The sequence below is a fragment of the Oculina patagonica genome, chromosome 11 (genome assembly GCF_052425735.1).
Source record: "Oculina patagonica isolate OP01 chromosome 11, crgOcupat, whole genome shotgun sequence".
Classification (NCBI taxonomy): Eukaryota; Metazoa; Cnidaria; class Anthozoa; order Scleractinia; family Oculinidae; genus Oculina; species Oculina patagonica.
Window position 1 is genome coordinate 16,317,088 of NC_135768.1, and position 26,658 is coordinate 16,343,745.

Consider the following 26,658-nt stretch of genomic DNA (forward strand, 5'->3'; position numbering starts at 1 on the left):
ATAGGCAAGATTGAAAGAGAAATATTTCAAGTACGGGATTAGAAAGTAGGCACGCAAAACGTACAGAGAACATGTTATGAATTATTTTCTAAAAACATTTGTAGGCATTCTTTCCACATTATTTTAAATAAACGACTTACATATAGGGAAATTTTTAATACTTTTTCTGCTAAACTAAATAACAAATAAAACAGAGGAAACAAGCATAACTTTTTTTCTGTACATGAGACTCCACGAGATTCTCTCAGCTTGAAAATTTAACTGCAACGTTTAACATATGCAGAAGAAATATGTTTTGGGCTTTTGAACAATGCATTTATTCATGCATTTATTTCATTAACAAAAAGTATCATCATCATCAACAACGAACAAAATTAACGGTGGAGAAACTTGTTTTAACAAAGTAATTATAACGTAACTGTACAAACACAAAAATAAAAGAATTTACCTTCATTATTAATCTGGTTTTTGCCCTTACAGCGATACCATATTTCCCATATCACCCCCATAATAAGTGCAACGGCGAAGCAATATCCACAATATAGAAGGGTATTTTTAAACAGCGGGCTTGATATGTCAAAAAGACCCGTAGACATTTCCACTGACAAATCTTTACCTTGCTAAAATACAATAAAAAACAAAAAGCTCCTAGTCAATCAATCAATCAATCAATCAATCAATCAATCAATCAATCAATCAATCAATCAATCATCAATCAATCAATCAATCAAAGAATGAAGGAACTCAGGAACTCAGGAAGGAAGGAAGGAAGGAAGGAAGGTAGGAAGCATCGACGGCAGAGAAGGGGGAAGGAGGGAGTTAGGCAGACACGGAGGGAAATAGGGATGGATGGATTGAAGGATGAATGGATTTTCAGAGAGATGAATCAATCAATCAATAGATAAATTAGTTGATCGATCGATCGACCAATCAATCAATCAATCTACTGTTCTATCAATCAATCTACAGTCAACTCTTGTAAAGCGGACACGCTCGGGGTGTAGTTTAGTGTCCGTTATAGCGAGAGTCCGTTATAGCGGGAGTCATTTCCAGTCAACCCTCTTTCTTCGGGGATCTGGATTTTGTCTGTAATAGCGAGTGCCTGCAATAGCGGGGTGTCCGCAAGGCGAGAGTTGACTGTATCACTGAATCGCGCAATATAACACTTATTAAGAATCGAAATCCTTTGATTGTCGGTTATCTTTTTGTCGAGAACTAATGAAAAAATTAGTTGAAAGAATACATCCTATCGTAGGTTGTGTCGCTGCTTACGGTAATTCGGGGGGGGGGGGGGGGGGCGACTTGTGAGAAGGTGAAAAATGCATAATATATCTTACACCTTACCTTGATAGAATCGATGCTGTCTTTGATGTTTTTGAAGATATCCTCGATGTGTTCTATTTTAAACGCATTAAAACATTTCTGTAACACTCCAGACCCTCCACCGATAACTATTCCATACGTTGATTCGTAATCGTAGATCTCATATATATGAAGATGCGGTGCGTTCTCAAATAAAGCTTTCTCACTGCCTATGGCGTACGCATCGAAGAGGGCGTGTTTCACTTTGCCGCTTTCCAAGGCCGTGAAAACCTCACGGAATGTTTTGTACGTAGCTGCAAGTTATAACGATACAATCTTGTTTATAAGCGTATCCCCTGTTTATACTTCCACTGGCCTGGATGGCCAGAAAACTTGGTTATATTAACAAGGTTTACTCAAATTATGGTACACCTGTTATTTTATGCCTTTTAAACGAGACGTCGTGCTCAGTATTAAAGGGATGGCACCTCCCATATTTCACATTTTTTGGGTGCTAAATGCAGATGTGTACGTTTGCAGTCATGGCAGATTGCGAAGTAAAGAGTCCTGCATACTGAACATGCTTCAAAATATCATGAAACAAAATTTTCTATTGCCTAAAACATGATATACGGTAACTGTTCAGCAGAAATTAAACATTTATCAGTATTTGTCGTACAAAATACGCAGGCTGTTTGTCAGCTGTTTTGATTGAAAACTGGGCATGAGAATGACTGGGTCAGGCCTTTATATCCTAGAACTTCTTGTTTAAGACTTCTAATCAAGCCCTGTAATAATTGACGAATTTTGTAACTAAACCATTTTATTTATTTTTTATTTATTTTTATTATGTATCTCGTCAGGCATTTTGAATGGTCACATTTACTGGGTAAAGTTATAAAGAAATTGAAGCGTGAGGATTCCAAAGGTAATAATAAAGAGGTTGCCGTCACGGGCAGAGCTCCACTTGATTTATTTTTTTAATGCTTCATTTATGTAGCTTAAAATGCATTAAAAATTAAGTTAGAGTCGTTAAATTCAAAACCGCACATATTGTTATACTATTGGCGGTGCTTGGGTGCTGTAAAATCATGTACTTAAGTGTTCAGGTGATTATTGAAAGTTTTCGGACGCTTCTTGATTTTCACTCAATTTATAGTCAAATATCGAGTCATGTAAAAAAAGTACGTTATAAAGCACATGTAACCACAAAACAAAATTCGAAGGCGGTCATGATGCTTATAACAAACACTGCATTCCCGTTCATCGTCGGAGAAGAGGGATGTACCTATTTTTATGACTGACTTACCATTATCCATGTTGGCATTCTTTCGCAATCCAATACGAAACTCTGGGGACTGGTGTACAGCCGCTACCTGTAACACAAAACAGTCTGATTTACAAAGCAATTGGTCCTGCAAGTGTTGTCGTGTAATAAAATCAACGTACCACTCTATGGCTAAGGCGAAAAAACTTTAAATTAAAAGATGATGTCCCCCGCGCGCTTCCATTGCAATTCGTCCTAGGCCCCGCGCTTACGCTTCCATTGTCATTCTCCCCAGGCTCTGCACGCTTACTTTTCACCTCTTCTCATTTTCAACCCGTACGAAAAAAAACGCCTCTGCGGAGGAGACAGGGGTAACCGGCGAAATGGGATGTTAAAAAAGCATTGATAAAGCATGCCATTAAATTGGCCTTTTTAACTTTACTATTCTTCTCATCGTGACTATTCGCTGGTAAAATTGACCCGCGTGTTAGTCTACTCGAGGGGTTTTGTTGACAGTCTGTTTGTTCGGAAAGCTGGATAGGGAAGGGCTCTTATTTCGGGGAAAACTTATACCTAGAATGTTTTTTCGTTAGCAGACCGGCGGATGGACCTATAAAGAAGGATGGGGTGGGTGGGGGAGGTTATAACTGGCATTACATGGGTATTTATCAATTATCTCGTGGTTTCCCGTACAGTTGGAGGTTCAGTGGCCTAATAGGTAGCGTGCAGGACTCCAGTTCAAACGCTCCGGGTTTAATTAAGCCCTGGCCGGGGTCACTGTGTTGTGTTCTTGGACAAGTCACTTTACTCTCATAGTGCCTCTCTCCAGCCAGGTGCTTACAAAGGTACCGGATAAATAATGCTGGGGGAATACCCTGCGATGGATTAGCATCCCATCCGGGGAGAAGGGGGAGTAGAAATATTCCTAGTCGCTAAATGCTACAACTGGGATTAGCTCCGGCAATATAGGCCACTTGGCTTGGGGTTCACTTCTTGTACAGTTCTTCGTTGTTTTAAAGCAGTTTTTCCAGCAATTCTTACCTTTTGCCCGTATACCGAGAAGTCATAGTTGACAGTAAACGATGTGATAGCGGTAGTGATTGATCCATTCAGAATTCCTATAATCACTAAGCCCATTAGGATCCAAAACACGGAAAACAAGCGGCCGTAATATGTCACTGGAGCCCTGTCGCCATAACTGAAAAGAGAAAATAAGCAATGTGTAAAACACTGATTATAGAAGAATAACTAACTGAAAACCGTCGAATTAATTCTCTGGTATCTGAGCAACACAATTACGCTAATCGAAGTGCATCCTTACAACACTTAAATCCCGGTTTCTCCAGAATAAATATAAGGAAATTTTGCCCTACTGTTATTGGATGTTACTATTGGAACGACCCTCCTTTATCTATTCGTAACTTGCCAACTAGAAAACTTTTTAGAAACGCACTTTACCAGTATTAGCTATAGCTAGTTTGCTCAGTATTAATTAATTCATACCTCTTCCTCTCCTATGTTAAGTTAACTTTTTTTAATCCTAAATTATTATTGTTATTTAAACAAGGACATAAAATTAGCAAGCTATATTTTGCCATTTTCTTTTGCTCTTCTTCTACTTGTTTTGGTTTATATCTATCTTTGTAATTTTGGAATGGAATAAATAAATGAATCAATGAATAAATAAATAAATAAATAAATAAATAAATAAATAAATAAATAAAATGACTATTTCTACAAGACAAACGGTATTCACAAACTCCCGCTATAGTGTTAAACAATCTCCGGAAGTTTTCGGGTGATCTTCGGTATCCTTTGAAACTCTTCGGGTGAAGTTCAGATATACTACGAAGATGTCGCTTAATTTAAGTATTTCACACTTGAGTTTAAAACTGTGTAAATTGACACTAATATAGATGGTACTTCTCAGGGCTAATGAGAATTGACAAATATTTCTCAAGTGATTGTATAATTAGGCATTTTTATTTGTAAATTTAATTTTTTAGAGTTTGTTTTCTTTAGCATTAGTTTTAATGATTTTTAAAGTTTTTATAAATTTTTGTTCAAATTTTAATTTTTTTTTACATTTTTATATTGTACACAATTTTATTGTCCCAGGGCCCCAATGGATACCAGCCTCTTTGCTGAATGGGCTACCCTGGTAAAATTAAGTTCCTTACCTTACCTATTATGGTAAACTAGGAAACGATATTAATCAATGACAAAATATTCTTGAAGAGTTCTTCTAACATGTCTTGCAGTTACAGGTATTCCCTTTGCAGAAACCCCTCACGAAGAAGGGTCGAAGAACAGTAAGACAAACGACTTTGCGCCCTCGGTCGGAAGCTCTACCGAAAAAGAACACAGTTCAGGCTCTCTCATAAGCAGCTTTAATTGCGTGACAGAGGGTGAGCCAGAACAGGATTAAAACTAAAAATGTCAGACATACCCAACAGTTGTAGCAGAAATATATGACCACCAGACGCCTTCGCCAGTACCCCGGATAAAAGACGGTTTAAACTGTTCTGCGTTCTCCTTCCTCTCCTAGAAATAGATCAACGAGAATAAAAATACATTATCAGAAATAAATCGAAGGTGGTGAATGGGAACTTAAGATCCATGAATAACCTTAGAGAGTGTTTTAGTATTTCAAAGGCTTAATCTATGTACGACACGTTTATTTCGTTTTCAAAAATGGGAATGGGAAACTTAGTATTTTAACTAAGTGTAGAACTCACGTTTCCGTCCATTTTCTAGTTAAAAACATGCAATAGTCAGTTCTGAAGCTCTAGGCTTTGGCAGCCCCATTTTGATATTCGCGATAGCTAATCTTATACAGTGGAACCTCGATTTAACGAAGTGCCAAGGGACTGATGAAATTTGTTCGTTATATCGAGGGTTCGTTATATCGAAATCCTCGATATAACGAATTCGCGGAAAAACAACAAAAATGTTCGTTTTATCGAGGTAAAGTTAATCAGTTTGTAACGCTGTTACGTTGCACTACGTGCACAGCATTGCCGGATATTATCGATTTCTGAAAAAAACATTTATAATGCATAATATATGCCCATATATTTGGACATATGTATTTGAACTTGTTTCCTTGTTAGAGGATTAAAGGATTTTCATCCTTGTTGGTCTGTTTCGCATTCATATTTTGTCACGCGTTGACTGAAATTCGTTATATCGAGGTACATTTTACGTTTGGGCTTCCGGATTGTGTTCGTTATAACGAGGATTTCGTTATATCGAGGTTCGTTATATCGAGGTCCTGTTCCATACATCTTTCTGTAACTTTGGACGGGCTGAAGAATATCGTTCGTTAAACCGAGGACTTCGTTATATAGAGGTTCGTTAAATCGAGGTTCCACTGTATCGAATATGTTCATGAAATTATAATGTCTCACCAAATACCATACGACTATTCCGGCCAGGTAAACTGTTACCATGGTAACGGTCAATATGGGCCACAAGCCATAAATAGCAGCCAAGAATGAGTTATTCTTGCGGTTAGGATCGTGCGTGTTGATAACATGTGCTACGCCAGGAGACTGGATCAGGTCAATAAACCTGTACTCATTCTTATAGCTGTAATTAACAAAATAAGGACAGAATACAAAATCAATCAATCAATCAATCAATCAATCAGTCAGTCAATAAATCGATCAATCAATTATAGTCAGTCAGTCAAACAACTACCTTATTCTCACTTAATTTCGCGAGTACTAAATTTCGCGATTTTCGCGATTTTGAAAAAATCGCGAAATTTAATACTCGCGAAATATAGGACACGCGAAGTTTAAAATCGCGAAATTTAATATCGTACTGATAATATAAAAAAATACTGAAAGTCGATGTGTTTTATCATAGTTATTCTAACATGTCTGAGCTTCATGTTTAGGAGTTTTTTTGTTTAATTTTGTTTATCAGTTATCTCTCACTCTATCGGTCGCACTGTTCGAACTGTTCTCTGCCGCCAAGTTCCTTAAAATCTCGCTTTTGCAGTCGTAGATGAACCTATTAGGGATTTAGAATGTTGAATATCTTATGTTTTTTTATGCCGTGTATATTGTTTTGTTTGCTGTTTTTGCGATGATTTTCATATTAATTATGTTGTTACAGTTTCGAGGTCAAAGCTTCATATTGAAGAATAGATAAAAATCGCGAAATTTAATACACTCCAATTGTACCTTCCCCTCAAAATCGCGAAATTAAGTACTCGCGAAATATAGCTCTTGATTTTTCGCGAAATTAAGTACTCGCGAAATTTAGTGGGAATAAGGTACTTTCAATCAATCAATTAATCAATCAAAAAATTTAGTCAAACAATTGATCAGTCAATCCATCAATCCATCAATCAATCAATTAGAGTCAGACAGTCAGTCAGCCAGTCAATAAATCAATCAACTACTTTCAATCAATCAATCAATCGATCAATCAATAAATCAATTACAGTCCATCCATCAATCAATCAGTTAATTACCATCAATCAATCAATCGCTCATTCAGCTAATCAATCAATCAATCAATCAATCAATCAATCAATCAATCAATCACTCATTCAGCTAATCAATCAATCAATCAATCACTTATTCAGGTAATCAATCAATCAATCAATCGCTCATTCAGCTAATCAATCAGTCTAATCAATCAATCAATCAATCACTCACTCATTCAGCTAGTCAATCAGTCAATCAATCAATCAATCACTCATTCAGCTAATTAATTAGTCAATCAATCAATCAATCAATCAATCGCTGATTCAGCTAATCAATCAGTCAATCTATCAATCAATCACTCAATCAGCTAATCAATCAGGCAATCAATCAATCAATCAATCACTCATTCAGCTAATCAATCAGTCAATTAATCAATCAACCAATCAATCAATCAATCAATCAATCAATCAACCAATCAGTTTCAGTTTCACAATACGTTTGTATTGTTCAATAGTTTTCTAACAACAGACTTACTTGAGTTGTCCCTTTTTTCCGTAAACCGGAAAAGCAAAATCAGTGTCGTGTGAGATCTTCTTAGTCATATCATTGTAACTTTCGCTCTGTGGCGAGGATCCATTTGTGATGAAGTCGACATAAGTCTCGCCATGGCTTTTACAATATGCACAACACGAGGACACCATATCTGCTAATATTGGTGGAATAATTCCACCAATAGGCGAGCCGGAGGTGGAAGTGTCGGTCACGTGCTCAACATAGGGCGGGAAAATCATCAAGTTGGTCGACAATCGCTTTTGGCAATGACACGTTTCTGTAAATCAAGGGAAAGAAATGGTTAGTTCAAATGCGGCAAATCTTATTAGCTCTACACTCAAAAAGTCATAAACTTGGTTATAACTTTTAAGTTTGTGGATTAAACCCTAATCTGTTACTATTAAAAAAAGCCGTAGAGCAGTACTTTCATGTGGTACTGAAAGCTATTGATCAAGTCGTGAGCACGACTTTCATATGGTACTGTTTATTATCCTGCACAAGGTGATTCTAGCTTTTAATCTGTGGGTGAAAACCCATTGTGTAACAATTCAAATGAAAGCTATTAAGCAGTACTTTCATGTGATACTGTTTATTATTGCGCTGTACAAGGGGGTTCTACCTTTTAAGTCCGTGGATGAAACCCTAGTGTGAGACCATTCAAATGAAAGCTATTGAGCAGTACTTTCATGGTATTGTTTATTATGGTGTACAAGGTGGTTGTAACTTTTAAGTCTGTGGATGAAACCCTAGTCTGTGACCATTCAAATAAAAGCAATTAAGCAATGCTTTCACGTGGTGCTGTTTATTATTCTGTACAAATTAGAGTGGCCCTAACTAAATTCAAATCTGCGGATGAAGCCCCTCTGTGTTACATTACATAACTGGGTGACTATTCATATGGATAATATTGGACAGTACATTACTTGTTACACTTTATTTTCCAATGTTTTTTAAAAGAACGAAATTTGAGATAATTTTTTAATCTTGAATCTATCCACAAGCGAAAATAAAGGGGTTAGCAGCCACTTCACATTAAATTTGAAGACTGATGCGGATTTCCACCCAACACCGCGATATTCTTCAGAATTTAAGGGGCTCGAGACTGATTTGGACACAGGAACAAAACAAATTAATTTAATTTAAATAATTTACCTGCAAATGTCGTTGCCCAAGGTCCCCCTCCCTTGCTTGTTGCGCCCCAGACCTCTATTCTGTACACGGTGTAATGTTCCAAGGCATCAAGAGTGGTGGACAAAGTTCTAGCTGGTACGACTTTCTCTTTGGTCGTTCCATTGATTTCTGTTCCATCTACTAATTGAACAGGAGTGAATCGCACGCGATATTCCAGCAGAATGCCACAAATATTCTGCGCGGGGATTGGGCGCCAAGACACCGGGATGGTGGAGAGAGAAGTGTGATTTTCGGCGGTCAGATCTGGCGGTGGCAGATCGGGAACTGCAAGTTCAGATAACAAGTACTAAACAATTATCCTGCAAAATCGCGCGGAAAATCGCCTGATACTCTTGGGCGACAAGGTCGTAGACCAAGTTTGCTTAAATCAAACGATATTTCACAAGATAACAAAATAATCGATGCATACTTTAGAGTTTAGAATTGAGTAATTTTAATTCATCATCAATTGTTTATAATTTTATAGCTACGGTAAGAATTCTGAAGTCAATAGAGAAGAGAGTCAGAAGATTTGCGATAGACTGTCCTAGTTACCTCTTGCCCGGCTAATTCCCCATCATCTCAAAAGTATTGTTACAATGTGGATACAATGTGCAACAATCTGAAAATTGGTCTGTCAATCTTAATGCTTTCTCAAGCTTGGCTTAAAAAAAAAACCTAACCATGCTTTCCTGCGGTTATATTTGTTTGTTTGTCCAGGGAATTATCAACTATAAAATGTTACCAAAAGATGCGCTTATGGCTTTCGCGTTTTTTGTTTTGTTTTGGGGTTTTGTCGTCATAGTCATAGTCATCGCCATCTCATCATCATTGTCGTCTTCGTCTTCATCCATTCCTCCTCCTCATCATTATCATTTATTTAAACACAGTTTTTTGGTAGAGAGGATGTAATATCCTACTTACCTTTTTCGTCGGTCCAGGCTTCTTGAGGGTCGCTCGTGACACCAAACCCGATTCTGTTAAAAGCCGCAACGACCACCATATATGCCGTGAAGCATTCAAGACCAGTTATTTCTATTTCTAACTTGTCTGTCGTCAGAGTCTCGTTCAGGTTGCTGTTGTCACCAGACCTCCAGTAAGTCACATTGTAACCAAGAATTATTCCGTTCCGATACTTCAAGGGGACTGGGCTCCACTTCACATACAAGCTGGTGGCTGTTTTTTTCCAAACTGACACGTTTACGGGTGGACGAGAAGGGACTGGTTTTATGAAGGATGAAATAAAAAAAAATATATTTGTTGGACTGATTGAGTTTTGATGGATGGATGGATGGGTGGATGGACGAACAGACGGAGGAGATGGATGGATCAGTTAAATGAATGAATTGAAACACCTTATTAGACAAATGATTCTAAGTTGTCTTATACCTCACAGTCAAAAGAAGTTATCGTGCGAAGCCATTCATATGAAAATTTGTTTCACCTGCATGTTCATTTTCATGCAAATCCAATTCATTTTCAAATGGAACAGTTTTGCACGAGTACTCGAAACAGAGGCAGAAGGCAACTCAGTCGCAAATGACCTATTCAGAGTAAATCAAATGGAATATCATCGGAACTACAACAGTAAAAGAACAATTTGGGCGTCTGCTTGCGGGAGGCAACCGTCTCATTCCAAGGGATCGTTTGTGTCAAGTGGTTAGTCGATGTGGTAAAATATAAGCAATAAACACAATTTCATACATAAAAAAAAAATGGAACCATCGATCAACTTTTGATCGTAAGTTAGTGTTAATCAACTTTCGAATCGCGAACAGTCCGTCTCAGATCTTTTAATTCGGAGTACCGGAAGTAGGACTTTCCACAAGTTAATAGAAATTTTTCAAAAAGTTGCTCGAAATTTCTGAAAAAGATGCTCGAAAGTTGCTCCAAAAATTGATTGATTAAAAAGTTGCTTGAAAGTTGCCCTCAAAAAATCCAAAACGCTGCTTTTTATCGAAAAACTTTCTCCGAATATGTGCTAAATTCCAACTGAAGGTAAGATTTCTAAGCCGTTTCATGCAATTTCACTTTCTAAATAATATTTTAAGGTAAAAAGTTGTTGAATTACAAGGATTTCTTTCACCGAGAAAAATCGTAAAGATATCGATGACGTCTTGTTTGCTGACTAATTTTGCAAACTTCGTTAATCTTCGGAAACGTTCGTATGGGATTCGAACAACACTCGGACAATTTTCGGAGATCTTCTGTCAAGAAATTGCTCAAATTGCAACAAGTTGTTCCAAAATATGAAAAGATGCCAAAAAGTTGCCGAACAACTTGTGGAAAGCCCTAACCAGAAGTGAAGCGCCCAAGAATTAGTGTGTTAGGTTCTAGCAAGGCAAAACAGCCTAGTTCTGTATTTTCCTTACCACCGTCCTTTGTAGATACGATCAATGCCTTGCTCCAGGAGCCATTCTTACACCACGTTACTGTATGCAGCCTAACACTGTAATTGGTGGAGGCTTCCAACCCGTCAATCTCGACCGTTGTGTTTGTTGCATTAACCAGTTCAGTTCTTATCGTGTTTCCAGAAGGTAACTCAGCACATTCAATGACGTAGGCTTCAACAAGAAGGGAGGGGTTGGGTAGCCATTTGACTCGTATTGTAGAAAACGTCGAGTTCACTGTAATGTTGCGTGGTGAAGCCAGAGGACCTGAAGGAAAATAAAAACACGGTCTGTACCAAACGAAGAAATGTATTTACATTCGGCGGAACTAAACTGTAAGTGGCAGTGTCAGAGAATGTAAATAATTTCTTATTGGTATGAACGCACGTGAGCCGTTATGGCGTCAATTGACTCTATTGTTGTAACGTATATAAGGGCTGAGGGTTGTAATGTATTCATCTCAGCTCTCGAACTTTTCAACTTTTATTTTATACACTTTTGTTATCTTTGTTCTTTACCTTTAAACCCCAAAGGTTCATGCGCCTGCATTTAGTTGGGGAGTACGTTCCCATTTTTCCCACTGGGTTTTTGGGTTTTCGTACCAGGCGGCGTAAAGGTTTAAAGTCCGAGTAGTGTTTCAGTTTTTGTACGTTTGAACAATGTACTTGATGAGGACGGCATTAAACACTCGGACTCATAGTTCGAGCTGCACACCCATTTCGTCCGTTTGATAGTAGTGAGTAAAAATAAGAAAGGAAGGAAAGGATGGAATGAAGGAAGGAAGAGAGGGAGGGGGGAGGGAGGGAAGGAGGAAGAGGAGGAGAGAAGGAGAAGTAGAACAACAACAACAGTAGCAGCAGCAGCAGCAGCAGCAACAATACCAACAACAAAATAACGATCTGGCTAGTAAAAATTACCTATTTTGATGGTATAGAGCCCCATTATTTCGCTACACAATTCAAAGAATAGATAACGCTTTCCACAAGATAAATCACTATCCAGTGGATAGCGTAAAATGTTTTGTTGACACTTTTCCACTGGAAAGCGATTTATCTGGTGGATAGCGTTATTCGCCCTTTCACCAACCAGGCCCTGCAGATACCGTAATGACCTCATTAGCCATCTCCCATAAAATACCCCCTCACGGAGTTTCCCCCCTCCTACCTCCAGAATGGCGGGAATGGCGTATTCAGGACCTTGACTAGCGTGATTTATGTAATGCGCCGGGTTTTAGCCGCAAAATAATCAAACAGGAATGCCGTAAACAAAACCTTACCTCTTTTGCCAGTTACAACGTAGACTGCCTCAGTCTTCTGATTTTCGCCGCAACCTGTTTGTTCAAGCTGAATACTGTAGTTCACTCTAGTAACAAGACCAGTTATTTTAACAAAGGGCTGAGACAAATCTATGTTCAAACGTTTCGCCAAACTCTCGCTAACATTTACGTCACGGTACACCAATGTCAAGGAGAAGTTAGCCATGTCCATAGGAAAACAGACGAGGATTGTCGAGTTTCCACGTGGAAATGCTGTCGGTTTCGCCACTGGAAACAACAACAGAGGGAATTAGATATCAAAACGTTTTCCGGCCTGGTAGATAAGACATTAAACAATCAATTAGACACTCATCGCAAACTTGCATCATCATTACAGGAATAAAAACTTAGATAAGAACTTAGTGATTTAGAACATGATAGGCAGAATTTTGTCATTAAAGGTCATTCCCCAATATTGCATTGCGCATCCCTTCTGCGCATAATTTCACGCGTGTTAATAGCGTGCGCACATTTCGGAAATGGCGGCTTTTTCTTTACGACTGGACCTCGCAAGAGAGGTAAATCGTCATTTTCTCGAAAACAAGCATGGTGACCTATTATTTTTTCTGTTGTTTTGAAGAGAAGTAACCTTCTTTCTGTAGAATAAATATGGACTAATTCTCAGTGTAGAATAAAAAACAATCGTCAAAAACGTGAATTTAGCAAGCAATCGTGACTATGATCATAAGTATTTATAAGGATTTGTTGGGTATTAATAAGGTGCTGTTGCGCCTAAACGAGCATGGGTAGCCATTTTCGTTGCGATCAAAATTATACAAACCGTATGGTTTACATAATAATTTTGTAGTTTTACAGCAATCTATTTCGTTTAGACACGCTCCGCGTAAATATAATACCAAAAATCACGTTTGTAAACAAAAATCAAAGCCGTGGCTGACTAGGGTCCTTGAAACCTCCATTATTTAAGAACCTTTCGAGACTGGCTCTTATTTGGAACAAAAACAACAACAAAAAACAATACTCATAAAAGTTGGGCATAAAGAACCTGAAATAAATCAGAGGACCTACAGCAAGTGTGTGTTTCCTTAGATTAGAATGTAGGCTTTTTATACAATCGTATGGTCTTTATACATAATTATGGAAGGGGCTACATATACACCAACAAAGACTAGTTGTTGGACCTGCAGCGAGCACTTACACCTCTTAATAAAACAAGAACCTATTTTTAAACCGTAATAACCTTAAATCTTATTATACTACAACCTTTTAAGGCTAAACTGGAAAAAATTGGTTTTAACACGAAGGGTTTGCTGTTTGGTCGAGACTCTAACGTCTTTCAAGTGAGAAAAGAAATGTTACAACTGAGAATTAAGTGCGCTAAGAGAAGTATATCTCAACCTAGGTCAACTGAAGTATATACGCCACTTACCGGTATAGTTCTTAGGTTGCACATTTATAGGAGAAGTAAATGGTCCGACGCCATCGACTGACTTTCCCGCCACACTAAAGGCGTAAGTAAAAGACGAGTTGAGTCCAAACACAGTCACAGAAGTCGTGTTGGCATCAGTTGTTGAAACCGAGATATTGGCTTGTCGAAGAGAGTTGTAATGTACCACGTATTCCTCTAGGGTGTTGAAGTGTGGGATTTTGTCCCAGCAAACTTGAATTCTTGTACCATCTAGGCTTGTGACTATCACATTAGCAGGTGGAACTCTGGGAACTAAAAGGGAACTTAAGATGATTAAATACCTGCTGAATTAGTATTTTTTTTTTTGTTTTGACTTCTGTAAGCGATCATTCTTCGGGCAATTCAATTGAGTGGATTTCACATAAAAATGTCTTGATAGTAGTCAAGTTTAATGGTAGACGTTCAGTGTGAACTGTAATTGGAAATCCTTGAATCTGATTGGTTTTCGCACTGTTTTTTGTTGGCCGATAGAAGACAAAACCACATGTCTTGCCCTTAAAAGGAAAACTATTCGTGATATTGTCATAAAAGTGCATACAATTGTCATTGTGAATTTTCCTATCGGTCACTTCTGATCTTTTTGAATAAAAGTCTCCAACAGCTCGTACCCAGACCTTTCCAGTTTATAAATTAGCCAATGAGAGCGAGGTAATTGTCATAAAGTTTTACAAGGTTACTGTAGGTTAAAAAATGCTCTCATCAATAACAATAATGTGGTGTTTTTTAGAAAATTGTTACTTAAAGCTAATGCATGACTCCTTTTTGTATTTTTGTGATTTCTTTTTTTGTCGACTTTTGTTTGTTTATCTAGCTGTCGTGTTTGTTTTTTAATCGTGTAATAGAAAGTCAAATAACATTGTTATTTCAATAGTATATGTTGTGTAGTATGTACGTGTTTTGAAATGTATCATTAAGTGTGTTTATCTTCAAAAAAAAAAAAAACTTACCAGTTTGGTTTGTGAGGATGTAGACCGTGTTAGTCCTGGGTCCCAGCTCAAAATCTGTAAACCCAGCAGCTTGGACGGAATAGTTGTAAAACTGGTTTAGCCCAGAAACAAACGTCGAATTCGTATCGATTGAGGTTATGGTGACATTATACTCGGTGAAAGGAGTCAAGCTTCGAATTCTTCGTTTTCGCTGCGCAACGGAATTCAATGGTTTGTAGAAAATCACGTAACCGCGCAGGGATTGAAAGGAGATTGGTGACCAGGAGACATGTATTCTAGTTGTGCTCCACGCATAGATGTCAAGTGACGCAGGTGGTTTGTCTAAGGCTGTCGATAAAAACAGTTATGAAATAAACTATAAAAGGTTGTTACTCTAAACAAATTTTCTTCAAACGTGTTCCGTAATAGCCCTTATTGATTCACATTTATGCTAGTTTACCTAATTTGACTCCAAGCCTCCCCTTTTAAAGTACAAACCGCGTGAATAAGTCTTATTAGTTTTTTATCGACAAATCCCCGAAGAAACAAAGATAAAAATAGTACCAACATGAGGAGATAGAGTAAAGAGGCCAAAGCTTTCAAAGTTTTCATATTTCATTTTTATAAATGTCTGAGAACCGTTTATAGGCGAACTCGCAAAGTTTACTCGGATGCCGGGGTGACCCTGGGTGGAAGTTCTGAAAATTTGAAGGCAGGGTGACCATGCCAAGGGTGTGGGCAGGGGGAGAGGGGGGCGAGGTGGCAGCTTTCTTCCACGTAAGCACTTTGTAAAAGAAATTTGGTTCAGGGGAGAAGATAAAGACCTCCTACTACAGGAAAAGCAATTTTCTTGATATAAACAGGCTCTAAGAACACTAATACAAACTCACGCTGACGTTGTGTCTCGATTGTGATTGGTTCAGTTTTCGGTCCAACGTGGTACCTTGTAAACCCTGCGATCTGCACGCTGTAGTTTGTTAGTGGTTCAAGGTTGAATAACACCAGAGAGTTGTTACACAGGACTTCAACAACATTCCAGGTTTCGCTGTTGTTATCAACACCGCTCTTATTAACCTGTCGGTAATATATCACGTATCCTTTAAGTGATTCAAAGTCTAACTCGTTCCACTGTAACCGAATACTGGTGGGGCCAGTGCTGGAACTATTGAATCCATCGGGAGCAACTGTTAATAGTTCTATTGAGAAAAATTGAAAAGGAAAGATCTTAAGAAAAACGTGTTATACTCTCTTTTTTCTCTTTTTATAAGAAGTCTTATTTTCCGCCGAGGCTGAGGGCGCCCAAAAAAAAAAGCTCGAGCCTGAATTATAAATTTTAAAAACAGAGGTATTCAATTTTTTGCAGTAAGTTTACTCCTAACCGATATATTCATGTTCACATATCTGATGAATGATGATAATTTTGGTCCCAGGTTGGAATTGAATAAAATTCGTTCTTAACCAAATTTCAGCCTTGGGTACGTTTACGTTCTTGGGATGTTTTAAAATTTTGGCCTTTCTCGGCCTCAACGTTCTTATAAAAAAGAAAGTTCTTATAAAACAAAAATATAGTTTTCGACGGCTTAATGGTTACAGTTAGCGCAAAAAATGTTTGCATTTTTCTCTCAGTGATACCATTACAGTAATAAAAGAGACATAGAAAAAAAAATATTTTTTTTTTTTTTTTTTTCCCCCCCCCCTCTCTCTTTTATGTTGAGCCGGTCGATTTTGTCATGTGAATGCAGAACAAACTTCATTCCGAAACGAAACTCGTTCCGCAATGAAAGTCATTCTGGCATCATGCAAACAGCTCCTTAACTACGTTTCACATTTAAAGTGCTTTCCGTTCATGTTGCACTGACCTTCTGTCACAACAAAGAGCTGATCACTCGGTTTCCCTTGAAAATCATCTACTAGCAAAGACACTTGGATACTGTAGTTCGACCCAGGTAACAGACCGTCTAACGTCACAGAGGAACCACTGGTCTTATCTACAGTCAGGTTGAAGACGGTACCGTTATTGTCGACGTTTCTGTACAGCACTAGGTAGCCGATGAGATCATCAAACGACATAGCTGTCCATTCGACCAGAATCTGAAAGGGGCCGATAGCTTGAGCAGAAATGTTGTCTGGGGCTATTAAATAAAAAATAATGAAAAATATGTAAATAATAAAAGGTAAAACACAACTCGGCGTTAACTGGGCTACACAGCGTTTTCACTCACATGGTCAGATCTATAAATTTTTAAAAAAAAAATTTTACAAAAATTTTTTTCTTTTTTTTAGGCCCTTTGACGGCTGGAACATATCCAGAACTTGGGTTTTCATAGCATAAAGTAATCTATTTTACAAGGTAAATGTATTATTAACTCCTACTCGTTGATTCTCTAAATGTCGATAGAATAGTAAACTAGCGTCGAACTGGGCGATATTGGTTCTAACCTCCATAGGGAAGGGGATACCCTTTGGAAAAACTTGAATTACTCCATATTTGGCGTGGCTCAGGCTTCTTTTGACCCTCTAATACAGTATACGTCCAATCCTGAACGAGGCTTTGACGGCTACAACAGTGGCGTTCTAAACAATAAACACCACGAGTGAGTCCAAAATTCGTAAAGAAAAACGAAGGGCATCCCCGCCCCTTCCATATGGGAGTCCTTCCCCCGAAAGGGGCGGCTGGGAGGGGTGGGGGGGGGGGGGGGGGGGGGAGTTCAAGGTATTTGCAGTTAAGCACCAAACAAAATGTCCGAAGACCGATGTTTCCCATTAAGGTCTCGATTAAGCTTACATGATTAATACGAGATTAATTTCACGACCTGCGACTAAAAAGGGAATGTGGAGACTGAAAGTGGAAAAAGGAGGAAGTAGTGAATTTAACTAAAAAGTGCAAAAAGCCTTTTTTCCGCGTTAAAAAAAAACATACGCCATTTGTATACTTAAGCTTGTATGCTTAAAACTATTGAAGGAACTTACCATCTTTTACAATAGTAAAATAGATAGGCTCTGAATAATCTCCCAGAATAAATCCCTCTCCAGACACGGTGATACTGTAGTTAACAAACGTCTGTAGATTCTCACACGCTGCAGAGCCGCCTGGAACAGCTGGTACAATGACTTCGCACGACAAACTGCTGACATTATCAGCTGGCGTGACATGCACTCGGTATTGCTTTACCGTTGAAGAATTGATGTTTGCCCACTGCACGTGTAACGCAACGTCTACGTTGTGCACAGAGATGTTTGTAGGAGCTGTTGAAAAATAAAAATCCCAGGGAATGACTAAAGGACTAGGGCCTGATATTTGTAAAACAGTTGCCTCCATCCGTTGTGACAAGAATTTAAAGCAACACTTCACTTTTTCTCATGGTCTACACTCTTATTAAAACTAGCTATGGTATATTGAAATCCTGAGTTTAGATTGGTTAACAGGGCACAGTATACGAGCTCATATACCATGGACCACAAATATAATAGGTGCACCCCCAAAAAATTGCAAATTAATTGCAATGATTTAATAAAGCAATTATTCCACTCGCGCTTGTTGGATATAAGATAGTTATAGCCAACTCGGCGCTACGTGCCTACTTGGCTATCTATCATCTCATATCCAACGAGTGCTCATGGAATAATTGTTAAATAGACCATAGAAATCCGTCAGCAAAGATTTAAACTCAATTGGATTGGTTTCAATGCAAGGTGCCATGTTAGACTGGAAATATACTTTCATAAAACAACCTGGTTATTTGAGAACACTTCAATAAGAAATCTAGAAAATACTCGTCCATGGCTTGTGTTTCCTGTTCTGAAATTCCCCTCGTGTTTTATGACAATAAAGTGCTAGGCTTCTGCTTCTTTGCTTTTTTTTAAGGATATTCACCGGGGACAATACCAAATTCGCATGACTAAACTTTGAAGTGATGTATGGTATTCGATAAGGTTAATTAACATTCCAATCTTTCACTCACCAGTAAATTTTGTCCATACGTCTTGAGAATTGCTTCTTTTTCCAACTCCATTTAAGGTAGCCACTCTAACATAAACACTATACAACGTCCAATGTTTTAATCCTGTGATCAAGTGTGATGGTTGGGCTGAGAAAATTCTTTCACTTTTGTAATTCAGTTCTCCCAATTCTTTGTAGAAGATGATGTATCCGTGGAATATGCCTTGTAAGCTTTCTACCGAGGATGCAAGAGTCGTGACATTTATGGAAGCAACGTTGGTTTTGTTCGAGGCGGAGATTGATATGCCGTGCACATCCACTGTTAATGTTATTGTAAAAAAAAAGACAGCAAAAATCAGATGGACACTTAAATAAAAACAGAAGAGCTGCTAAAACATGTTTTAATCAAAGCCTATCACACCAGCCAAACATATCTAGGTTTAAAAATTGAAAATCACCAACAGAATAATGAGACCTTATGCAAATTAAAATTGGTTGTCATTCTTCATTTCTTTTTTTTGGTCAAATTTCTTGAAATGCTGATGGTGACACTTGATTAAAATATGGAGAAATATGCTAAGCTGAGAAGTTTCAGTGTTTTTGGTAAAAAGGCGGTAGATTTGTCACTCATTCAATTTTAAGAGATTTGTATGCCTAGCCTCGTTTTCATGTTTTTAGCCATATTAATGTCCCTGCAACTTTTCATTAGATAAAACTATAGCCTAGAAACTTCATTCATTGAATTACTTTGACTTGATCTTTAAGTTAAAGTGATTTAACTTTGTTGACAAATTTCTGCTGGGAGTCGAATATGGCAGCCATATTTGCATTGGGTCTATATGGTTCAAGTAAGTTCAAGTGTGTGCTTTCATTGTGCTAAATTTGTAGTCGACAAATATCAGTTAGCAACTTTTAGGATGAAAACAATTTCAAACCGTGTAAAATAAAACTGCTATTAAATGTGTTTTAGCTTTGGTGTGAATAGGGAGTATGAGGTTCTTTCTTTATTTCCTCCACAGCTCCAAGAGGACAGAGAACCTGGGGACAAGGTTAAGTGTTTTTCGCGGAACCTGGAAAGGAGCTTCGACGCTAAAGTTCATCATATCTTTCCGCAACTTGGTTGGGTTTCATTTTTTTTGGTGTAGGAATTGTGTTTGTGTTCCTCAACGTTATTGGTTTGTTTACGAAAAAGGTCATCATCCGTCGTTCTCGACTACGGTTTGGATCAGTACATTTTGATCCAAAAGTGGCTGGCTTCAGCTAGTCGCATCATTGTTCCTTTCCTGGACTATTATTTAATTTATTACCCTTTTGATATTTTTCTTTTGCCTTTGAATACTTATATTTCCACTTATGTCCAGGATTGAACGCAAGTATTGTTTAATGAGTACTTCATGTTTGACTGTGTTATTTGACATTTCCATATAACTTCATATTTGACAAATTTTGGTGTGTTTTGGTGAACTTTTATTAACGAGGACACTTTGTGATGGCTGTCATGATGAACGTGAATCTCATTAGCGTTCAATCCTGGACGTATCTGTATATTTCGAGATTTTTTTTAGTTCATTCGATTTGAATATTTTGTGACAATTCGGCATAAAACGAGACTAAATATTTTAATTGTTCAATATTGCCCCTTATGAAAATCAAGGTCGATATATACATAATTAGGGTGATAAAAAATATTTTTTTATGTACAATTTAAGAATTATATAAGATGTACCATCATGGGACTGAACATCTACTAAAGTCCAGGTGTTACTGATAACTGTTCCAACTCTAAGCAGGTCCAGTGCTTCTTCGCTGGACTGGTGAAAAACAACTGTCATGTAAGCTGTTTGTGTCTTGGTTCTGTTGAGTTAAAGATCATTAAATAAAATGAAAATGTAAAAAATAATTCTAAAATGAAAAAAATGACATTATTATTATACAATAATTTATCTATTACATGTAACAAAGTGTTTATGTCGCCTTATTTATGATTTTCTAATCTTATCAATTTTTTTCGCGATCGATAATTTGTATTTAGGTTTGTAAGAGTTGATTACGTTTTAGTCTTCTTTATCTATTTAGTGATTTAGTTTGCTAGCTAGGTTTGTTAGAGTGATTTTACTTAACCTGTGGAATAGTTATTACGTACACTATGACTTTAATTCCTTTTTTTTTTGTTTAGTTTTGACTATAATGCAATGACTGTTAGATATTGTTTCATGAAATAAATTATATCACACTAGTCTCATGTAGTCAATTTACTTAGTTATTTGTATAGTTTCGTGGCTGTAAATGATAATTTTTCTGCTTTATAAGCTAATATTTCACTTATTATCATTGATTGTATTGTGTTTTTAGATGTTTTGTGAGGGCCAAAAGTTATTAGTGTATTCCACTATTACGTGTTTACCCTCTTTAGATAGAGGCTCCTGCTTCTATACAGTGTGTATGTCGAATGGCTAGTCAGTCCGACGCGTCGGTTGTTCGGCCGTTTGGTGGCTCGCACGGTTATTCGGTTGCTCGGTAGGTCGCTCATTTGTCATTATTAATTAATGATTTTAAAACAATTTCTCACCCATTCTCTGTATATCCATATTTCCTTACTGTGGCATTTTTCACTTGATCCCCACCGCAAAACAAATTCACCTAGTGAATCAATCAATCAATCAATCAATCGATCGATCGATCGATCGATCGATCTACTAATCAGTCAGTCAATCAACAATCATTCAATCATTCAATTAATCAATCAATCAATCATCCATCCATCCATTGGCGTACTTTTTTATGAGAGTAGTAACAACGTTGGCCCCAACATGCATCTCGCAAGCAGACGTGCATTAGAGAAAACAGGCCTCCGATGGGTAAATGTGGCTCCTGCTTTAATTGATAACTGGGAATATCAAGTATTTCATTCTAAGCGATAGCTATGCATGCCGGGGTATTTAGAGAATTTGCGATAAAAATTTCAAAGAGTCTTGTTTTGGAAAGAAATGATGGTATTAGTTAATCTTGGCTGAGAAATGACAAAGATATTATTCAATTAATGGCAGAAGCTACTTGGCTTTTTCTGACCACTTTGTTTTATTTTGACATACAAGTAATGTTAACGTATCCTCTTTTCTATCATCGCCACTAAATGTTTACACCACAGATTCTTAAAAGATTGTTCGACAGTCTTAACACTACCTGTTGAAACAAGGTCGAAGTAACTCCCTTCTCCATTTCCTCTAAATCCGTGTAATAAGACGGTCCTTTATCGTCGGTAATGTCCCTCTCTAGGTTTAGATTCACGGTAAATTGAGTGGCTGAAAAAAGGAAAGAAAATGCGTTGGTGTTTTGGAACTAAGACGAAGAACATTTTGTATGCACAGGTATCATTTGTTTGGGAGGCGCAGTGGCCTGTTAGTTTGTGCACTGGACTCCAGACTGAGCGGTCCGAGTTCGAGCCCTGACCGGGGTCAATGTGTTGTATTCTTAGGCAAGACACTTTACTTTCCCAGGGCCTCTCTTCACCCAGGTGTATAAATGGGTATCGGCGAAATATTGCTAGGGAGTAACCCTGCGAAGGACTAGCATCCCGTCAAGGGGCGGAATAGAATGCTCCTGGCTGCTTTATGCTACTGAAACCCGGATAAGCTCCGTCAAGTATGGGTCACTTGGCTCGATGCTTTGCCTGTATCGTTAATTTATTTTCACTAGTGATATTGCTGTATTTAAAATTTATAAGTGGGTAGGATCGAGTTGCAGTGTCCAAATTTTGTGGGAGGTGTTATCCCTATTGTAGTAGGACGTCTGCTTTAGGGCAAAATGCAATTTTTGTTTCTCAAAAGCACTTACCTTTGTAGTATTCGAAAGCTTTACTTATGTCTGCGTCTGCAAGAGTTTCATACCAAATGATCAAATCGTCAAAAGCAGCCATGGGTGATCCGCTAGCTGAGTCTCCAATCTGTACCACTGGTGACACCTCAGTTTGATTCTGAGTTTTCACATCAGAAAACAAAGGCGACTGCAATTTTCCATTGAAGAAGAATTTTAAGATACCGCAAGATCCACTGGAAATTGAATCAAAAGCAATTACAAAATGCGACCATATGCTCTGAGGAGCAGTAAAAACCCAAAGGCAACTTTCGAATTCATTACGCATTTCAACTGCAACGTGATCAAAGCTGTTATTAAGTTGAAAAACTCGCAATCCTCTGCTTTTGTTTACTTCTTTTATTCCATTTCCTCCAGTGGACAGAAACGTCTGTCCAGCCTCTTTATTTGTGTGTTTTAACCAAAACATGAGCGTTATGCCCAGTTTGCAAAGTTTGGGGTCGGAAATGCAACCTGTATCGTTAAATAAGAATACTGCATTGGGATCCCCTTTTGTAAACACAGCATTGTCCTTGACACCCACTGTTTTGCCTGTGAATCCCGAAGACCATCGCAGGACGTTGTCCCTAGAAGTATGCACGTGTGCAGGGTTGTCCATTGGGAAGTAAAACTCTGCTTTCAGAACATGATCTTCGAGTTGCAACAAGGGATAATTTGCTGAAATGAAACGAGATAGACATGAAAAATTAAATTCTTCTTCTTAATCCTGACTCTCCTCTTAGAGAATAGGGCCCTAGAAAAATTACATTAGATGCATCATAATTGGACATTCTCTGAACAGTGTATTTCCGATAAAAGAAAATTTAGATTTAGCGAAATTGCCGAAATCTCAAAAAAATATATAAGGACATTTCATTTAGTGGGCTTTTTCATATCTGTAAAGAACATCGGAGATAATAAGCCATTTTTTTATGGCTTTGTGCATAAGATAACTTTAGAACCTGCTCTGCTGGAGTGCTATCCAGGGGGAATGGGGTGGGGGTATGGAAATATACGATGCTATAGTTGCTTTATGCTATTTATTTTAAAAGCACTAGTTTCAAGCAGCGGCGGAATGAACTACTAGGTTTTCCTCTTAGCTAGTTTCTTTAAAAACTCTTACAGTTCTGTGACAGGTGCACATTACCTGCTCTTTCATAACACCGTTGTACATCCCTCTTTGTATCATTGCAAATGCATCTGCCACCGATCTCATCACAGAACTGGCCATGAAGGCAAGGCGGATCACAAAGTGTATCTAACAAAAACAAAGGTTTAATATTCATAATATAATGATAATCATAATCCCCCTCCTCCACCTCCTTCTCCTCCTCTTCATTGTCACCGTCGTCATGATCATGCATGATCATGATCATGATCATGATCATGATCATCATCATCATCATCAACATCATGATTATAATCATCATCATCATCATCATCATCATCATCATCATCATCATCATCATCATCATCATCATCATCATCATTTCAGGGCCATTTACTCCACCCGCAATTCGCTACTCTCCAAACGAGAAGAAATCTAGGACGGGTCGTACCTCACGGTCGTTTGGGGCGCTGTTACTAGGGACAATATAGCTCGTTTTGTCCCCGGTAATGGTCCTACAAGCCACTGCCAAATAATACTCGCCCTAGATTTCTTCTGGTTTCTTAAGTGGCGAACAGAGATCATGTATCAATGGCTGGATCTGAGACAAGGGGCCAGGAGGTCTTCTTTTTAACAAAAAAATATGAAGCCCGAAGGGCCAAATATCCACACACATACCGAACGGAGAAAGCACTTCCAAGTCATCGACTTCTACAACTGTATCACTGGCTCCACAAGGCGAGTCATTTAATCCAGAACCATTAGTTCTATTATAATAATAACCAATGGCTGTGTAAACAGATCTGTCAGTAAGGTTCAAAAGAAGGTCCTCTCCGAATTGGAGTCTTCCAGATGCGCGGAAAATTGCGTGAAATCTTTCAGAGGAGTAGACTGGCCATTTTTCGCCCAGTGGTGGACTCGAAGGAGATTGCAGTGTGAACAGAAAGGATTTGGTACTTGGTGTGAACCCAGCGACAGAACCTGATTAAAAAAATGGGGATTTTGCAGATGTTTGGTCTTAACTGTCCTGAAATTAGTGGTAGACAACTTAACTCATAACAAAACATTATCTTTGAACATCTTTAGCAATATAACCTTTTGCGGATAGAAATCAAGCTATGGCTATAAATATCGATTTTTTGAAGAGGCACGGAAACAAGTTGAATAAATGGCACGCGATGCATGCAGAAGCGATGGCGTTTCACAAGGGGTCTTACATAATTTTGAGGAAAACTTAAAGTAAATAATAGTAGCTGACACCTTGTGTGTCGAAAAGACTGTTATCCAACTGCATCTTACATTTTTTAACATAAGAGAATGTTAGTGATTGTATAAATAGTATAGTCCGAGGATCTGATGGAATTCAAATAAATGCAGTTGTTATGAATTCACAGACCAAGGATGCAAATAATACATTTTCTTCGTAGATTTGCTCAATTGAACAACAGTAATACTTTATTTTATATTTTTATTATTTATTTAGATTTCCCTATGTTGTCTCAACAAAGATTGCGTTATACTGCAGTGTGATATCACGGATAAACGACATACGATACGCGCGAGCAAGCTTTTAAGGTCAAACGGTCTCTTGCTCACAGCGGCCCTTTGTATTTTAAGAATTAGAAATTTCTGTCTACTCAATCTAATAGATTCCATCATATATAATAAGTCTCTTTCGTTCATACATTGTAGTTTTCCATTCTAACTGCACAGAAGTATTTTGCTTTTGTGTTTTACGCGGCGATTTCTTGTTAAGTTAAATTCGATTTCTGTTCGATCGGGCCAAACAGACAAACCGAACCGATCGTGCCATGGCATAAAGCGATGTCACGCCATCACTTAAAAAGTAAGCCTTACTTTTTCAAGTCAGTTGCAATCCGTTTCCATCCAAGTCATTAGCACCCAAAGATACTCGTTAACAGTTTCAGTGCTCTAATATAGCAATTTTTAATAAACAAATGGACTGTCATGTTTGGGTTTCCTGCGACACAAATATAAATTTTGGCTGTTCAAAAATTTGGTGAAATCCGTGACAAAGTCCCTTAAATAATAATAACAGAAAAAGAGACCTACTGGAAGAATTTTTTGTTTAACCTTTTTGCTCGGTTAAAGAATTCATTCGTTGAGTTTCCATACATCCCTTATTGTTTCGCAATGTCACAACAGTCAGTAACACAAACAACATAAACTTGCGTTATTTAGCTAAAAATCTGAAACCCCTAACGGAATCTGGATTATTTGCGTACCAAATGCAAAATTTGCTAAGCGATATTAAAAGGTGAAAGTAAGCTTAATTTAATACCCTTTTTTGTTCTGGACTTGGAGTAACAATGCGACAGACTACACTCTTTCCAAACAATCTGGATCCTAAGCAATGATCACTTAAATATTCTGCTAGGCAAGTTTGCAGACTATAAATCATTTTGAGTTTTACGGAAATTATTTTGCATCGGACTATCACACAAACATTGCATCAAGTTTGTTTGGAGCAAACAATTCAAGTTTAAATTGTTTTTGGATTATGCGCGTCAAGCTTTCCCAACCTTAACCACCTTTTTCTTTTTGTTTAATTGTTATTAATCTCTTTTCAATTGTGTGAGAACAACTTTACCTCCCCAGGCTTTATCAGTGAACCCGCCGAACAAACAATCGCCTTTTCTGATTATAGTCACAGTAGCCTTCTTGCTGGCACATTGACTCTGAAACACGCTTGCATTCCAACCATCCACGCTGCCGCGGAAACATGGGACCCAGTACTTGTCACCAAACCCCTCCTCGGCTAACAATTGCATCAACTTGTCCTGGTATCCCGGGCCATTTTTAAGCATGTCCGAGCGAATTCCTAGATACAATAGAAACCAAAATTCAATCGTAGAGGACTGTATCTTTGCACCTGTTTCGAAAGGAGTTCTGGTGCAAATTTTTGACATGAAAACGAGTTTTACTTGCAAGTTGATCTTCATTT

General features: G+C 37.9%; 1 protein-coding gene across 1 annotated transcript in view; it reads right to left on the reverse strand.

The window, feature by feature from the left end:
- LOC144629676 (uncharacterized) overlaps positions 1 to 26,658 on the reverse strand; it is a 60,057-nt gene that overhangs the window by 340 nt on the left and 33,059 nt on the right. Inside the window, exons 18-41 of the mRNA XM_078487903.1 lie at positions 26,305 to 26,535; positions 24,372 to 24,674; positions 23,733 to 23,843; positions 22,568 to 23,263; positions 21,917 to 22,035; positions 21,303 to 21,373; positions 20,460 to 20,587; positions 18,756 to 19,052; positions 17,764 to 18,039; positions 16,653 to 16,925; positions 15,684 to 15,989; positions 14,815 to 15,141; positions 13,829 to 14,119; positions 12,400 to 12,666; positions 11,106 to 11,390; positions 9,658 to 9,954; positions 8,716 to 9,018; positions 7,546 to 7,840; positions 5,980 to 6,160; positions 5,019 to 5,113; positions 3,611 to 3,767; positions 2,612 to 2,678; positions 1,345 to 1,616; positions 449 to 620 (exon numbers count right to left, since the gene is read on the reverse strand). Of these exons, the coding sequence (XP_078344029.1) occupies positions 449 to 620; positions 1,345 to 1,616; positions 2,612 to 2,678; positions 3,611 to 3,767; positions 5,019 to 5,113; positions 5,980 to 6,160; positions 7,546 to 7,840; positions 8,716 to 9,018; positions 9,658 to 9,954; positions 11,106 to 11,390; positions 12,400 to 12,666; positions 13,829 to 14,119; positions 14,815 to 15,141; positions 15,684 to 15,989; positions 16,653 to 16,925; positions 17,764 to 18,039; positions 18,756 to 19,052; positions 20,460 to 20,587; positions 21,303 to 21,373; positions 21,917 to 22,035; positions 22,568 to 23,263; positions 23,733 to 23,843; positions 24,372 to 24,674; positions 26,305 to 26,535 (5,820 nt within the window). The remainder of the gene's footprint in view (positions 1 to 448; positions 621 to 1,344; positions 1,617 to 2,611; positions 2,679 to 3,610; positions 3,768 to 5,018; positions 5,114 to 5,979; positions 6,161 to 7,545; positions 7,841 to 8,715; positions 9,019 to 9,657; positions 9,955 to 11,105; positions 11,391 to 12,399; positions 12,667 to 13,828; positions 14,120 to 14,814; positions 15,142 to 15,683; positions 15,990 to 16,652; positions 16,926 to 17,763; positions 18,040 to 18,755; positions 19,053 to 20,459; positions 20,588 to 21,302; positions 21,374 to 21,916; positions 22,036 to 22,567; positions 23,264 to 23,732; positions 23,844 to 24,371; positions 24,675 to 26,304; positions 26,536 to 26,658) is intronic.